We start from the raw sequence: 16,005 nt of genomic DNA on the forward strand, positions 1-16,005 counted from the left end.
TGTCTCTGAATTGCATGTGGGGGTAAAGTGGGTAACCTCAAATTTCCTATGCCTGCCCACATGGTGCAAAGTCCACAGTTCAGATATTTGGGAACACATGTTGTATCATACCATCTGTTCTTGTTTGGTGCATAAGAATCCAAGTCTCTGAAGAAGGTGGAATGGTGTACAACTCAGTGGACAAAGAGCTTTGGCTGCCACCTCCTGTGGGAACCTGGCCATGAAGCTTATCCTGATCATTGCAATCCTGCTGTTCCAGAAGTCCAAAGGTAATCCAGAGCCTTCCAGGGGCTTGCTCAAATCAACAATGGGATGGATTATTTACAAAAACAAAGGGAATTTCACAATTCATGGTAATAGGAGATAGGACCCCTTGGGATGCCTGAAGTCTTACTAGTGTCACCAGAAATTCCCTTTTCCTGATGCATAGTACTGTTCTTTTTAAAAAACAAACAAAAAAAAACCCATTGTACTGTTCTTAAAAAGAAGTATTTACAGAGTTGAAAAGGGACCAGAATTTTCCTCTGAGAATGTCTCATTGTAGAAAGGAATCAGCTCAATATCTAGGAATTTATTTATTTATTTGGATACAGTTTTTATTGACACCCAGCCATATTTTATTCCACTCCAATATATATTTTAGTCTACAGTGTGAATAGTGAAAGAAGCACAAACTTTGGAGTCAGCTTTGAGAAATATGCTTTCAAAGTCTACTAGTTTGTCAACTTTGGATAAATGGTAAAGACTCTCTGAGCCTCAGTTTCCTCATCTGTGGAGGTAATGACACATGGATCACGGGGGCTTTATTAAATGGCATTTGTAAAATATCTAGCATAAGGCTTGGTACATAATAAGAACTTAAAAATTAGTGTTTTTTTCCTCTTTCAAAAGCAGACATCTTATATTTGGCTCTTACTATAGGATTAGTAATGTCTCTCTCTGGCCTAAGAATCAAAAGAGTTCTAGAATCTGGAGCTGGAGGCAGCATCTTTGCTGGCCTCAACAAACAAGATCTGATGCTCTTGGTGAAGTCCATCTAGGGTCTATCTCAGAAGACTGTACAGGCCCAGAAGCCAAAATCTGAACATCTTAACTCTATAGATCACCAAAAGTATTTAGGATCACTAAAGGAAAGAATATATATCAAGGTGAAGAAAATTGTGGAACTAAACAGGAGAAAATCTTGCCTCTAGAGGTGGATGGACTATGAGGACACACAGAGGGGTAAAACAAATCCAAGATTATTGTGATGACATAGAAGCTAAAGGAAGATATGCAGTAGTAAAAATGGGTAATGCTGAGAATTAATAAGGAAGGAAGATTATTGAGGGAAAAAATCCCTAACTGGACAGTAAGACAGTCATTCTTGACCATGGTAGTGAGTATGAACCCAGGAGCATAGTCTGACTCAGATATAAATACATAGAAACAAATTATTATTCTCTGGGCACTAGAAGTGGGGCGATGATAAAAAATAAAAATAAAAAAAAACTCTTTGAGGAACATCCACACAGTGTTCCAGAGTGGCTGCACCAGTTCACACCCCACCAACAGTGTAAGAGGGTTCCCTTTTCTCCGCATCCTCTCCAACATCTGTGGTTTCCTGCCTTGTTAATTTTCCCCATTCTCACTGGTGTGAGGTGGGATCTCATTGTGGTTTTGATTTGTATTTCCCTGATGGCAAGTGATGCAGAGCATTTTCTCATGTGTATGTTGGCCATGTCTATGTCTTCCTCTGTGAGATTTCTGTTCATGTCTTTTGCCCATTTCATGATTGGATTGTTTGTTTCTTTGCTGTTGAGTTTAATAAGTTCTTTATAGATCTTGGAAACTAGCCCTTTATCTGATACGTCATTTGCAAATACCTTCTCCCATTCTGTAGGCTGTCTTTTAGTTTTGTTGACTGTATCCTTTGCTGTGCCAAAGCTCCTTATCTTGATGAAGTCCCAATAGTTCATTTTTGCTTTTGTTTCACCTGCCCTATGACCCAGCAATTGCACTGTTGGGGATTTACCCCAAAGATGCAGATGCAATGAAATGCCAGGACACCTGCACCCCAATGTTTATAGCAGCAACGTCCACAATAGCCAAACTGTGGAAGGAGCCTCGGTGTCCATCGAAAGATGAATGGATAAAGAAGCTGTGGTCTATGTATACAATGGAATATTACTCAGCCATTAGAAATGACAAATACCCACCATTTACTTTGACATGGATGGAACTGGAGGGTATTATGCTGAGTGAAATAAGTCAATCGGAGAAGGACAAACGTTATATGGTCTCATTCATTTGGGGAATATAAATAATAGTGAAAGGGAATAGAAGGGAAGGGAGAAGAAATGGGTAGGAAATATCAGAAAGGGAGACAGAACATGGAAGGCTCCTAACTCTGGGAAATGAACTAGGGGTGGTGGAAGGGGAGGAGGCCGGGGGGTGGGAGTGAATGGGTGACGGGCACTGAGGGAGGCACTTGACAGGATGAGCACTGGGTGTTATTCTGTATGTTGGCAAATTGAACACCAATAAAAAATAAATTTATTATTAAAAAAAGAAAAAATAAAAAAAAGAAGTAGTACCCTGGGAGCATTCAAATGGAGACAGATGTGCTGAGGTTCCCAGATGGAGTATATAGTCCCATAGCCTGAAATCAAAGATTCAGTTCCTTTATTTTCCCATATAAGATCTGATGCCTTTGGGGGACTCCATCAGATGTTGAATGGAAGCCCCAAACCCGGGAGGAAGTAAATATGAGTGATCAATTAGACATAAATCCTGAGGTTTACCTTCTTGAAGCATCCTCCATAGGATATTATGAGTTTATGACTGTGGATCTCCCATATACCTAACCCCCCTACAAACATCCTCTATCTTTCCCATGATCAAAGTTGCCTTTTCGCCTCAAACACTGATCTTGGCCTATTGTTCTTTATATGCACAGTAACTGAACAACTTAAGAGATGCTGGAGTGAATATATACGAGGATATTGCAGGAAAATATGCAGAATAAGTGAAATACGTGAAGTACTTTGTGAAAATGGGAGATACTGTTGCCTCAACATCGTGGAATTGGAAGCACGTAGAAAAATTACAAAGCCACCTCCTCCGAAGCCAAGGACATATGCAATGACTTTCCCTCAAGATGATGATATAATTGTAGAAAATTATTCAAGATCCAAGACAAATTCTACATAAATCAAGTACAATTTTCTGATCCTTTATTTCTCAACCTATTCCAATAAAGTAAAGAGGTCCACATCTTCTCCCTTCTGATACCTTGACCCCCTTACAGCAGATTCTAATAAAGCTCACTGACAGTTTTCTGACTCATTTGTTCTTTAATAGAGATTGAACAGTCAATACACCAAGTAATGAAATGATAAGGACAACTCAAAGCCTCCCCCTTGGAAAGAGGTTATAATCAGGACACTAAAAATCTATAACATGAAAGACTGGAACAAGAAACTCAGGAAAGTTGTAATGGAATTCAGGAGAGGGAAAGGTGAAGCCAAGTATTCAGGGAAAATCACAAGTGAGTTTAGGATTATAGTGCCTTCTGAAATGTGTAGGATTTCAACCGGCAAATGTTTGTGAGAAGCCAATTTGCATAAACAGTATAAAATGAACAAATGGAGGACAGCCTGGGTGGCTCAGCGGTTGGGTGTCTGCCTTTAGCTCAGGGCATGATCCTGGAATCCAGGGATCAAGTTCCACATCAGGGGTCCCTGCATGGAGCCTGCTTCTCTCTCTGCCTATGTCTCTGCCTCTCTCTCTCTCTCTCTCTCTCTCTCTCTCTGTGTGTGTGTGTGTGTCTCTGGAATAAATAAATAAAATCTTTTTTTAAAAAAATCAACAAATGGAAGAAAATTGTAACAAACAAGACATTTCAGGAAAATATACATGCACTTTATTTGGTCATTGAATAGGGTTCCCAAAGATGAACTATAGGGAAACCTAATTTCTTTAGTTCCTGTAAAAAGCAGTGAACTGGGAAGATAGAGATGAATAGGATTCTACTATTATGGAGCTTGCTATATAAGGTAGAGGCAAAAATAAAATATGTAACTTCAAGACAAGCTTTTAGTTGTTCCTTTGCTGTTGATGTTTTATGTTAGCACTAGTAATGGATCCTTTTGGCGACTGGGGCACTTTGGAATTTGGAGGAAAAGTTAAGGACTTAGGAATTGGTTTCAATTGCAGTATTACATGAGACTTTATTGCTAACTTGACATGCAAGATGACATAATGATAATCTTTGTATACAGTCTATCTAATTCTTAAAGATATGCCCTCTAGATATGACTAACATGAAAGCTTTCCTTTCCAACTACATTTTGCACTCATTTTCTGGTTTTGTTTTTTATGTCATTTCACCATGTGACACCCGCCACACAAATTTGTGGCATGTGTTCTCTTAATTACCTGTTTTCTGCTTTTCTTCTTAATTACCTCTTATCTCCTATTTTAGAATTGAGGCAAAAAATATACACGATAAGCTCAGAGCAACTTGTAGTACCAGAAAGTAAGAAAGTGCTTTAAAAATCAGAAGGCTGGGATCCCTGGGTGGCGCAGCGGTTTAGCGCCTGCCTTTGGCCCAGGGCGCAATCCTGGAGACCCGGGATCGAATCCCACGTCGGGCTCCCGGTGCATGGAACCTGCTTCTCCCTCTGCCTGTGTTTCTGCCTCTCTCTCTCTCTCTCTGTGACTATCATAAATAAAAAATAAAAAAAAAATTATAAAAAAAAAAATCAGAAGGCTGGGGCATGTTAGTGAGACACCGGAGTCACACTGAATGAATTTTGAATGACCAAAGATAGGACAACTTGAGCAATAAAATAATATAGCATTGGATTATAATACAACATAGAAATAAATATCCATGTATCCATACTGACCTGAATAAATTACTAAATAAATAAATTCGTAAGAAAAGACAAATTTTCTGTACAGAAGAACTCCAAGTAATTTATGTGGATACTCCCTCCTCAAGGACATGGAGCTTTGCCTCTCTCTATTCAATATGGGCTGCGCTTAGTGACTTGCCTTCTAATACTAGAATATGGAATGAGCAAAAAGGTAACTTTACAATGGATAAACCTGTTAAATCATGCATCAGATTCTATGGAGAAATCATGTTGATAGCATGAACATGTGAAATTATGTAATGAGAATGGCATGTCACCTTTGCTATCTTCCTCCCTAAAATCCATAACCCCAGTTTAACAATGAGAAAATCATCAGAAAAGCCAAACAGAATGGCATTCTGCAAAATATTCAACCAATACTCCTTAAATCTGTCAAATTCACCAAAAATAAGAAATTTCTGAGAAACTGTCACAGACCAGAGAAGGATAAGGAGACATGACAACTAAAAGTAATGTGATAACCGTGATGGGCTCCAGAACAGGAAAAGGACATTAAGGAAAAACTAATGAAGTTGGAATAGTGTAGAGTTTAGTTAATAGCAATATACTTGGAGGTGCCTTTATCAATGCATCATAGTGTGTAAGATGTTAACAATAGGGGAAACTGGTTGAGGAGTATACAGAATCTCTCTGTACTATCTTTGTAACTTTTCTATAAATCTAAAACTATTCTTTAAGAAAAATTTAGTTCAATTTTTAAAATTAAATGCAAAATCAATTTGGTCATACTCCCTTTTGTCCTATTTATCTAAGAGCTTCTCATGTTATTTCTTCATTGAGTGTTTAATAGAATCAACTGAGATTCAACTTCTTATAGAAAGTTTAAAATTATAGGTTAGATTTCTTTAAAAGTTAAAGGACAATTGCAATTTTCTTATTCAACTCATATTTTTTTCTTTTATCATTTCTCCCATTTTGTTAAGGTTTTTAAATGTGTCAGCCTAAAAGAAATTGTAATATCCTTCCTTTTCCTTTTTTTTTTTTAAAGATTTATTTATTCTTTCAGAGAGAGAGAGGCAGAGACACAGGCAGAGGGAGAAGCGGGCTCCATGCAGGGAGCCCGACACAGGACTCGATCCGGGGTCTTCAGGTTCATGCCCTGGGCTGTGGGCAGCGCTAAACCGCTGCGTCACCAGGGCTGCCCCTTCCTTTTCCTTTTAATGCCTATATATAGTGCTGTCTCCTTTTTCATTTCTGACATTGTTTATTTATATCTTTTTTCTTTGTAAGTCTCATTATTTACTTATTCCTTTGATTAGTCTTTACAAAAACCAAATTTTCTTTAATTTTTAGTCTAGTTTCCATTTCTTTTATTCATTAATGTTTTTATTTCCACTTTTTTTTCAAACAATTTCACATGATATAAAATTCACTGTTTTAGATGTATAATGTATTATTTCTATTTTGTTGGTTTTAATATGCTCTTCTTTTTCTAACTTTAGGTGATGCTTATCTGTCTTAAGACTTTCTTCACTTCAAATACGAGTATTTTAAAGCTATAAATTTCCTTCTATACTCAGCTCTAGCAGCGTCCCATAAATTTTTGGCATATAGTAATTCATTATCACGTTATGAACCTTCTCACTTTTCTTAGATGAATACAATCTCAATGATATGCAGACAATGGAGACAAATGGGGACCATGTGATTTTCTCAATTAATTATAAGTACATATACAGTATGATTACTTTGATGATATATAAACCAAATCAAACAACACAACCTGAAAACAAATAAAAAATATCATACACAGAAACTTTTACATACTTGTCTCTCATACGGTTTTTCTCAATAAGATCCTCTGCCTTGCCATGAGATTTTTGTGTGGCTTAAAACTGGCATTTACTTTTCATTTATATTGACCTCTGTTAAGATTCTTCTAGTCCTAAAAAAATAAAAAATAAAAAAAAATAAAGATTCTTCTAGTCCTGTCTTTCCTAGATCAGCAAACTTTTAAAAATATTTTTGACTTATAAAAGTTTGCCAATTATCTCTATCATTTATTAATTTATCATTAAATGTCACCATCATTCCAAAAGTGAAGTTTTACCACCAAGAAATGTGACATAGTAGGGGAAAGGGACAGATTTTTAACTAAATTCATTCAGATTTCTTAAAATCTCATTGCATTATTCTAGTTTTGCTCATTTCATTACAGACTGGCTCAAACTATATTATCCCAACTACATTGGGACCCATCAATACACTTGAGAATTCAATACTCTAGTTCTTAAATTCTTAAAATCAAAATTTGTATAATTACTGATAGTCTTCTGACATGTACCTATTCCATCACGCTTTATCTTCTATAATGACTCTCTGAGTCTGAATGTCCTTCCAGTTATTTTTTTTTCTGTAGTTAGGTATGAAAGGTGTCTGTTTACTTGTCTCCTTAATAAGTAATGTGTATTGCATTCTTAATGGTTAGTGGTTTTGTCATTTTTTTTATCTGCTTGTGACAGATGGACTCATGGTCTTTTTTTGAACTCTGATAATAGCGATATCTAATGCCCCATTTAAAAACCATAAGGTCAAATACACTCAACAGTTTTTGGATCATATTCATATTGTTATGATGTCTGTATTCCCCTAATTGTTTAATATCCAAAATATATAAGGAAATCATACAACTCAATAGGAGAAATTCAAACAACCCAATTTTAAAATGTGCAAAATACCTAGATGCACATTTTTCTTTTTTTTTTTTTAAGATTTTATTTATCTACTCATGAAAGACAGAGGAGGCAGAATCCCTATAGGCATAGGGAGAAGCAAGATCCCCACAAGAAGCCAGATGCAGGACTTGATCCTGGATCCCAGGATCACACCCTGAGCCAAAGGCAGACACTCAACCACTCAGCCACCAAGATGCCCCTGGATGCACATTTTTCCAAGGACATGCAAATGGCCAACATGTACAAGAAAAGGTGCTAAACATCACTAATCATCAGGAAATACAAAGCAAAACTATGATGAGATATCATTTTGCACCTGTTAGAATGGCTATCATCAAAAAGATAAGAGATATCAGGTGCTAGCAAAGATATGGTTAAAAAGGAAACCCTTGTGTAACTGTTGGTAGAGAGGCAAATTGGCATAGCCACTATGGAAAACAGTGTAGAAGGCTACTACTATGGAAGGTTCCTCAAAAAATTAAAAATAGGGACAGATGGTAGCAACACTTGTGATGAACATAGTATAATGTATAAACTTGATGGATCACTAAGTTGAACACTTGAAACTAATGTAACATTATGTGTCAACTACATTCGAATTAAAAAATAAGTGAATAAACTTGATAAAATATATATTATTTTTATTATTATAAAAATAATAAAATTTTTATAATAATAAAAATAATAAAATAAAATGAAACAAATTTAAAAAGAACTACGATATGATCTAGCAATCCCACTTTTAGGTATATATTCAAAGGAAATCATAAAAATTATTTTAAAGAGGGACTCCTGGGTGGCTCAGTGGTTGAGCATCTGCCTTTGACTCAGGGCATGATCCCAGAGTTCTAGGACTGAGTTCCACATTGGGCTTCCCACAGGGAGCCTGCTTCTCTCTCTGCCTATGTCTCTGCCTCTCTCTGTGTGTCTTTCATGAATAAGTAAGTACAATTTTTAAAATAATAATAATAATAATTTATAGTAATTGATTATTCATTAGATGTAGTGGAAATGAAGATGACTCCCTAGTTACATCCCACAGTGACATAAGAAACTGAGTGACAGGGATGCCTGAGTGGCTCAGTGGTTAAGCATCTGCCTTTGGCTCAGGACGCATGATCCTGGAGTCGTGGGATCAAGTCCCACATCAGGCTCCCTGCATGGAGCCTGCTTCTCCCTCTGCCTGTGTCTCTGCTTCTCTCTCTCTCTCTCTCTCTCTCTCATGAATAAATAAAATCTTTTAAAAAGAAAAAAAAAAGAAACTGAGTGACAGTAATGTCATTTCCTGAAGGATAGTATGTGTCCTTGCGTTGTCTCATTATCACAACACCAGCTGCTGATTTAAGTCCCTTAAATGAATTCTGGAAGCCATGGATTGAACGAGTGGTTTTTTTTTTTTAATTTTTATTTATTTATGATAGTCACAGAGAGAGAAAGAGAGAGGCAGAGACACAGGCAGAGGGAGAAGCAGGCTCCATACACCGGGAGCCCAACGTGGGATTCGATCCCGGGTCTCCAGGATCGCGCCCTGGGCCAAAGGCAGGCGCCAAACCACTGCGCCACCCAGGGATCCCTGAATGAGTGGTTTTAACAGTTTTAACAGTTGTGACACATAGAGTTGATAAGAAGTTCAGTGATCCTGACAATAACATCAAGCTGACAGCAGGATCCTACATTCGATGTACACAATAAGTCTGTTGAAATAAATAATAATAATTTGAAATAATATTGAAATAATAAATAAATCTTCCTTTATTTAAGTGACTGTAGATGGTGCTGATCCTGCTTCCTTCAGTACAGTCACCCAAGCCCACTGACCTTGCTACAGTTTTATGCCCCAATTCACTGTCACTTAAATTCTCTCTTAGAGGAAAAGGAGACTGTCTTCTCTATGCCTGGGAATGTAGTATGATCAGGGTTTAGATGGCTCTGAAGCTGAGATATTGCCCTAAGAAAAATATCGATTTTTTCCCCTTGAACTTGTAACCTAACAGCAGTGTCTCCCTTGTTTTCCTCGAAAAAGCAAGCACTGCAGGTTGTAACTCAGTGTCTCTTCACAGTACACTTGTACCCTTTCTAGTGTTATCTTTAAGCCTAGGTCAATTACTCTGTTTCTGTCCCTGAAAATCTACTCTAGTTCCAACCACAAAAACGAAGAGGTTCTCTGCTCCTGAATTCTTATCTCAAAAATGTAATGGACAACTGTCAGGTTATTGGATTCTGAGCACTTTATTCAATATGATTCTTACTTGGGTTGAAGGAATGAGTCTGTGCATTCCAAAGTTGCTCCTAGGGTGCAGGCATGTGACCTGGGCGACTTATTATCAATAATAGTGTTATGAACATTTGTGTACAAGTATTTGTGTGATGGTATGTTTTCATTTCTCTTGCATATATAACTAGAAGTGCAATTGTCAGACCATATAGTAAATCTATGTTTAACATTTGAGGAACTGTCAGATTGTTTTCCAATATGGCTGCACCATTTTACATCCCCACCAGCAGGATATGCAGGTTCCAAGTTCTCTACATCCATGCTAAAACTTGCTATTATCTGCCTTTCTGACTCTGACTATTCTAGTGAGTACGAAGTGGTATATCATTATGGTTTTGACTTGCATAAATCTGGTAACTAGTGATTTTGTACATTTCATTTCATTTGTTTACTGGTCATTTGCGTATCTTTGGAGAAATATCTATCAGATCTTTTGTCCATTTTTTTTTTTTGCTTTTCATACAGTATATATATTTTATTACTTTGTACTAATACATTCTCATATTATAAAAGCAATTTAGTGAAAGAATCTTTCTTTTGATACTTGAATCATCTAAAATAACACAAATAGAACCGAACATTTTTTAAAAAATCTTCATCTGGGGGCACCTGGGTCACTCAGTCTGTTAAGTATCTGCCTTTGGTTCAGGTCAGGATCCCGGGGTACTAGGATCAAGCCCCACATGGAGCTCCTGGCTCCTTGAGGAGCCTGCTTCTCCCTCTCCTTCTGCTGCTCCCCCTGCTTGTGCTCTCTGTCTAAAATAAATAAAATCTTTTTCTAATTAAATAAATAAAATAAAATCTTCATTTGGATAACAACAACAACAAAAAGACACATTAAACAACAAAAAAAAGTCTTCCTTTCTTACTTATGTTGGTGAGGCCGTAGTGACAGGGGTGACAGCAGTAGCACAAAAGACAGTGGAGGGAGCAGGGAGCATCGCAGCTGCTACTGGCTTTGGCAAAAAGGATCAGTTGGGCAAGGTCTACAGTTCCTGAGAATAAGATATTCAAAGTCAGGAACCAGAGTCAAAGTCAAACTTCAATTAATACCTCATCAAGTCAGTTTGTGTGTTGCTTACATAAAAGCCCTAATCACTAAAAAAAAAAAAAAAAAAAAAAAGTGACACTGAAGGGAACCTAATTCAGTTTCCTTTTTAGAAGCCTCCATAAAATCTAATTAAAATGAATATACAATTTGTTCCCTAAACTACTTGTCTCCAGCACCATTTTCTGTTTTCTGTTGTTTCAATGCAGGTTCTCCTTGTCTGTTTCTTCTCTTTTTCTTTTTCCATGTCCAGCTGCACCATTTTTATCACCTTTATAATCACAATCACATTTCACTTTCTTGCCCTGAAACTGAACTTTTCCTTTACCCATCCTAGGCAGCTTTACTTCCCTTTATTTTTCCTTTAAATCTGAGACCTTTAGACTTCCATTTGTTTAGGGATTCCTGTTGATTTACTTTTTAAAATGCTTCTTGTTCCATGACTTCCTTTTGTACTTCCCAGGTCACTTCTTTGTTCCTTTAAGTTACCATTATTTGCTTTCTTCACTCTTTAATTAAATAGGATTACTCTAGGATGCCTGCGTGGCTCAGTGGTTAAGCATCTGCCTTTGGCTCAGGGCGTGATCCTGAAGTTCCAGGATCAGGTCCCACCTTGGGCTCCCTGCATGGAGCCTGCTTCTCCCTCTGCCTGTGTGTCTCTGCCTCTCTCTCTTTCTGTGTCTCTCATGAGTAAATAAGTAAAATATTTTAAAATAAATAAATAAATAAATAAATAAATAAATAAATAGGATTACTCCCTCTTTTATTCCTCTAACAGTCTATCCATTTTATTTCACCATGATTTAAGAGAAAGACGTGCAGATCTTCTCTACAGGTCTGACCATCTAAGTTCCCTGAAAATTCCAGCAAGCATCCAATCTTTTCTGCTAGGACATCCATTTCAGCATTTTCTGCTAACTTTTGTTTTTCTTCTTGTTCTTGTTTAGCATATCATTTAGCCTCCATTTCATTTTGCCTTCTTTCTTATTCCTCTTTTCCTCTTCTTTCTCCTCCATCTCCTCCACATCTTCCTCATCCTCTTCTTCCCCCTTCTTTTTCCTCTTCTTTTTTTTTAAAAGATTTTATTTACGTATTTGAGAGAGAGCAAGAGCAAGAGAGATCACAGAGGGAGAAGGAGAAGGAGAAGCAGATTTGCCACTGAGTAGGGAGCCCAATGCAGGCTCAATCCGAGGACCCTGAGATCACATCCAGAACCAAACACAGATGCCTCACCGACCCAGCCGCCCAGACATCCCTTTCTCTTCTTCTGCTTCTGTTTCTTCTCCTTCTGAAGTATTCCTCCTTGAAAAGTATCATCAGGTCCCTGTCTTCTGGCCAGGGGTCTCGACAAACCTCTTAGACTCAACACTAACAAATATAGCATATATTGATCCCTTAAATACTCTAAGCAATGTTCTTTCTATATGAATATTTAGTATTTGACCTTTATCTCTTACCATTCTTTTATATCAGTGAGTGTTGAATCCGTTTGGAAGTTTTTAATAAAAACAGATTTTTTTACACCATTTTTATACTCATCAGTCACTTCAGGGTGAGGTTTTCTTGGAGATCTGATCTTAGTTTAGCTTCATTTATTTCTTTGAGTCTTACCTTTGATTTGATCAATGCTTCTGCTATACATTAAAGTTACATGGTTAGATGGTTAGATAAATTTTATCATTATCTTTAAAGGTAACCAAATAGAAGGAGAGATAAAGAGCTTCCAAGATAGGCAGAAACTGAAAGAATATGTGACCACCAAACCAGTTCTGCAAGAAATATTAAGGGGGACTCTGTAAAAGAAAGAGGAAGTCCAAGGAAACAATCCACAAAAACAGGGACTGAATAGGCATTATATTGACACTAAATTCATATCTTTCGATAGTAACTCTGAATGTGAATGGGCTTAATGGTCCCAACAAAAGACGGAGGGTTTCAGACTGGATAAAAAAGCAAGACCCATCTATTTGCTGTCTACAAGAGACTCATTTTAGACCTTAGGACACCTACAGCCTGAAAATAAAAGGTTGGAGAACCATTTACCATTCAAATGGTCCTCAAAAGAAAGCAGGGGTATCTGCAAAAGAAAGCAGGGGTATATGCTTTATCTCATATCAGATAAATTAAAGTTTATCCCAGACTGTAGTAAGAGATGAAGAGGGACACTATATCATACTTAAAGGATCTATCCAACAAGAGGACCTAACAATCATGAATATTTATGCCCTTAATGGGGAGCTGCCAAGTGTATCAATCAATTAATAACCAAAGTTAAGACATACTTGATAATAATACACTTGTACTGGGAGACTTCAACATGGCGCTTTCTGAAAATGACAGATCTTCTCAACACAACATCTCCAAAGAAACAAGAGCTTTAAATGATACACTGGACCAGATGGATTTCACAGATATTTACTGAACTTTGCATCTGAATGCAACTGAATACACATTCTTCTCAAGCGCACATGGAACTTTCTCCAGAACAGACCACATACTGGGTCACAAATCAGGTCTTAACCGATACCAAAGATTGAGATTATCCCCTGCATATTTTCAGACCATAATGCTTTGAAACTAGAACTCAATCACAAGAAGAAATTTGGAAGAAATTCAAACACATGGAGGTTAAAAGACCATCTGCTAAAAGATTAAAGGGTAACCAGGAAATTAGAGAAGAATTAAAAAGATTCATGGAAACTAATGAGAATGAAGATACAACCATTCAAAATCTTTGGGATACAGCAAAAGCAGTCCTGAAAGGGAAATACATCGAAATACAAGCGTCCCTCAAAAAACTGGAAAGAACACAAATATAAAAGCTAACCTTGCACCTAAAGGAACTGGAGAAAGAACAGCAAATAAAATGTTCACCCAGCAGAAGAAAAGAGTTAATAAATATCTAAGCAGAACTCAATGAAATAGAGACCAGAAGAACTGTGGAACAGATCAACAAAACCAGGAGTTGGTTCTCTGAAAGAATTAATAAGATAGGGATCCCTGGGTGGCGCAGTGGTTTGGCGCCTGCCTTTGGCCCAGGGCGTGATCCTGGAGACCCGGGATCGAATCCCAAGTTGGGCTCCCAGTGCATGGAGCCTGCTTCTCCCTCTGCCTGTGTCTCTGCCTCTCTCTCTCTCTCTCTCTCTCTCTCTCTGACTATCATAAATAAATAAAAATTTTAAAAAAAAAGAATTAATAAGATAGATAAACCATTAGCCAGCCTTATTAAAAACAAAAGAGAACAGACTCAAATTAATAAAATCATGAATGAGAGAGGAGAGATCACCACCAATACCAAGGAAATACAAATGATTTTAAAAACTTATTATGAGCAGCTATATGCCAATAAATTAGGCAATCTAGAAGAAATGGACACATTTCTGGAAAACCACAAACTACCGAACCTGGAACAGGAAGAAATAGAAAATCTGAACAGGCCGATAACCAGGGAGGAAATTGAAGCAGTCATCAAAAACCTCCCAAGATACAAGAGTCCAGGGCCAGATGGCTTCCCAGGGGAATTCTATCAAACGTTTAAAGAAGAAATCACACCTATTCTACTAAAGCTGTTTGGAAAGATAGAAAGAGATGGAGTACTTCCAAACTCGTTCTATGAGGCATCACCTTAATTCCAAAACCAGACAAAGACCCCACCAAAAAGGAGAATTATAGGCCAATATCCCTGATGAACACAGATCTTTAAAGGTAACCAACCCTTGTCTAGTTTGATCTGTGCCTTTACAATTTTGTCAGGTGGCAAATTGAAGTCACCAAAATCATATTCAATTTGATGACAGTTTTGGCCTCCAGAGCAGCCATTTTTTTTATTATCACCATTTTAATCCATTGTGGCTATCTTTAAGGTCCCAGTCCACAGAGCCACAATCACTAATGGTAACAGCAGACTGCAATGTATTGACTTCCCAGCACTACCTGCTGGCCTAACGTACATAAAGATGAGGACCATTTTCTGTCCTTTTTCAACTGGTCAGCTTTTCATTATTGACTTGCACTAGTTCTTTAAATACTCTAGATACAAGTCCCTTATCAGATATATGATTTGCAAAAATGTTCTTCCATTTTGTGGATTACCTTTAGACTTTCTTCATGGTGCCCTTTGAATCTCCAAAGTTTTTAATTTGGGTAATGTCCAATATTCACTGCATACACTTATTAACTTTTAAAAATAAAGATAGGTTTTGTGCACACTGAGTGATATTCTGTGTGTCTGCAAGTCAGTAGTTGCATGTTACTTAAAATATGCTTTTTGGGGGAAAGAGGGAGATTTCTCAGCATGGCAATGCTTGTCATGCCACTATTCTTAACCAAAGAATACAGGTACATTACTAAATTATATTTTACTGCTTCAAACTGGTTAACTGTATTTTACTTTCTCTATGCATTGTAATTCATTTTAATTTGTAGAAGTTACAGATAATTACCTTCCATTCCAACTTTTACCAGGTTGAAAGATACCCAAAAAAATGCTTAAAAATAGCTCTCCTATCATTTCTGTGCTTCCATTTCACATAATATAGGGATTTTACATGTGCCTAAGTCTTACGTGACCTGATTCTTGGACTCAGGAAATATTTTTTAATGGTATCTGGGCTTTTCATACTTTTCTGACATGCACTATTTGGGAGGGGTTATTTAATGATAATTTAATTATTATCCCCTATAATTATTTTCCACTAGTTTGTGTTTTCTAATAATATTTATTGGCTATTTTGGAAAACACCAAACAAGGGTAATGAGTATCTCATATTCCCAAGGACCATTCAGTAACTGAAGCCAAATTAGAACTTATCTATGAATACAAAATATCATCTAAAGTTGCTTTGAACATGGCTTCCCTTCAGTACTTGAGTATCTCTAAAACTAGTTGTTGGGGAGCCTGGGTGGCTCAGTTGGTTAAGTGTCTGCCTTCAGCTCAGACTGTTATCTTGGGGTCCTGGGATTGAGCCCCCATCAGGCTCCCTGCTTAGCAGGGAGTCTGCTTCTCCCTCTTCCTCTACCCCTTCCCCTGTTTGTGCACTCTCTCACTCTCACTGTCTCTCTTAAATAAATTAAATAAAATCTTTT

At 37.2% G+C, this 16,005-nt stretch overlaps 1 protein-coding gene and 1 pseudogene across 1 annotated transcript; one reads left to right on the forward strand and one right to left on the reverse strand.

The window, feature by feature from the left end:
* The first annotated feature begins 220 nt into the window (after positions 1–220).
* Positions 221–3,192, forward strand: DEFB127 (defensin beta 127). Its single transcript, XM_025986103.1, has 2 exons — positions 221–269; positions 2,939–3,192. The coding sequence occupies exons 1-2, from the start codon at positions 221–223 to the stop codon at positions 3,190–3,192; spliced, it is 303 nt and encodes a 100-aa protein (XP_025841888.1).
* A 7,890-nt stretch (positions 3,193–11,082) lies between these two features.
* Positions 11,083–14,887, reverse strand: LOC140595259 (lupus La protein-like; annotated as a pseudogene).
* Positions 14,888–16,005: the final 1,118 nt, after the last annotated feature.

Source organism: Vulpes vulpes, chromosome 14 (assembly GCF_048418805.1).
Source record: "Vulpes vulpes isolate BD-2025 chromosome 14, VulVul3, whole genome shotgun sequence".
NCBI classification, from domain to species: domain Eukaryota; kingdom Metazoa; phylum Chordata; class Mammalia; order Carnivora; family Canidae; genus Vulpes; species Vulpes vulpes.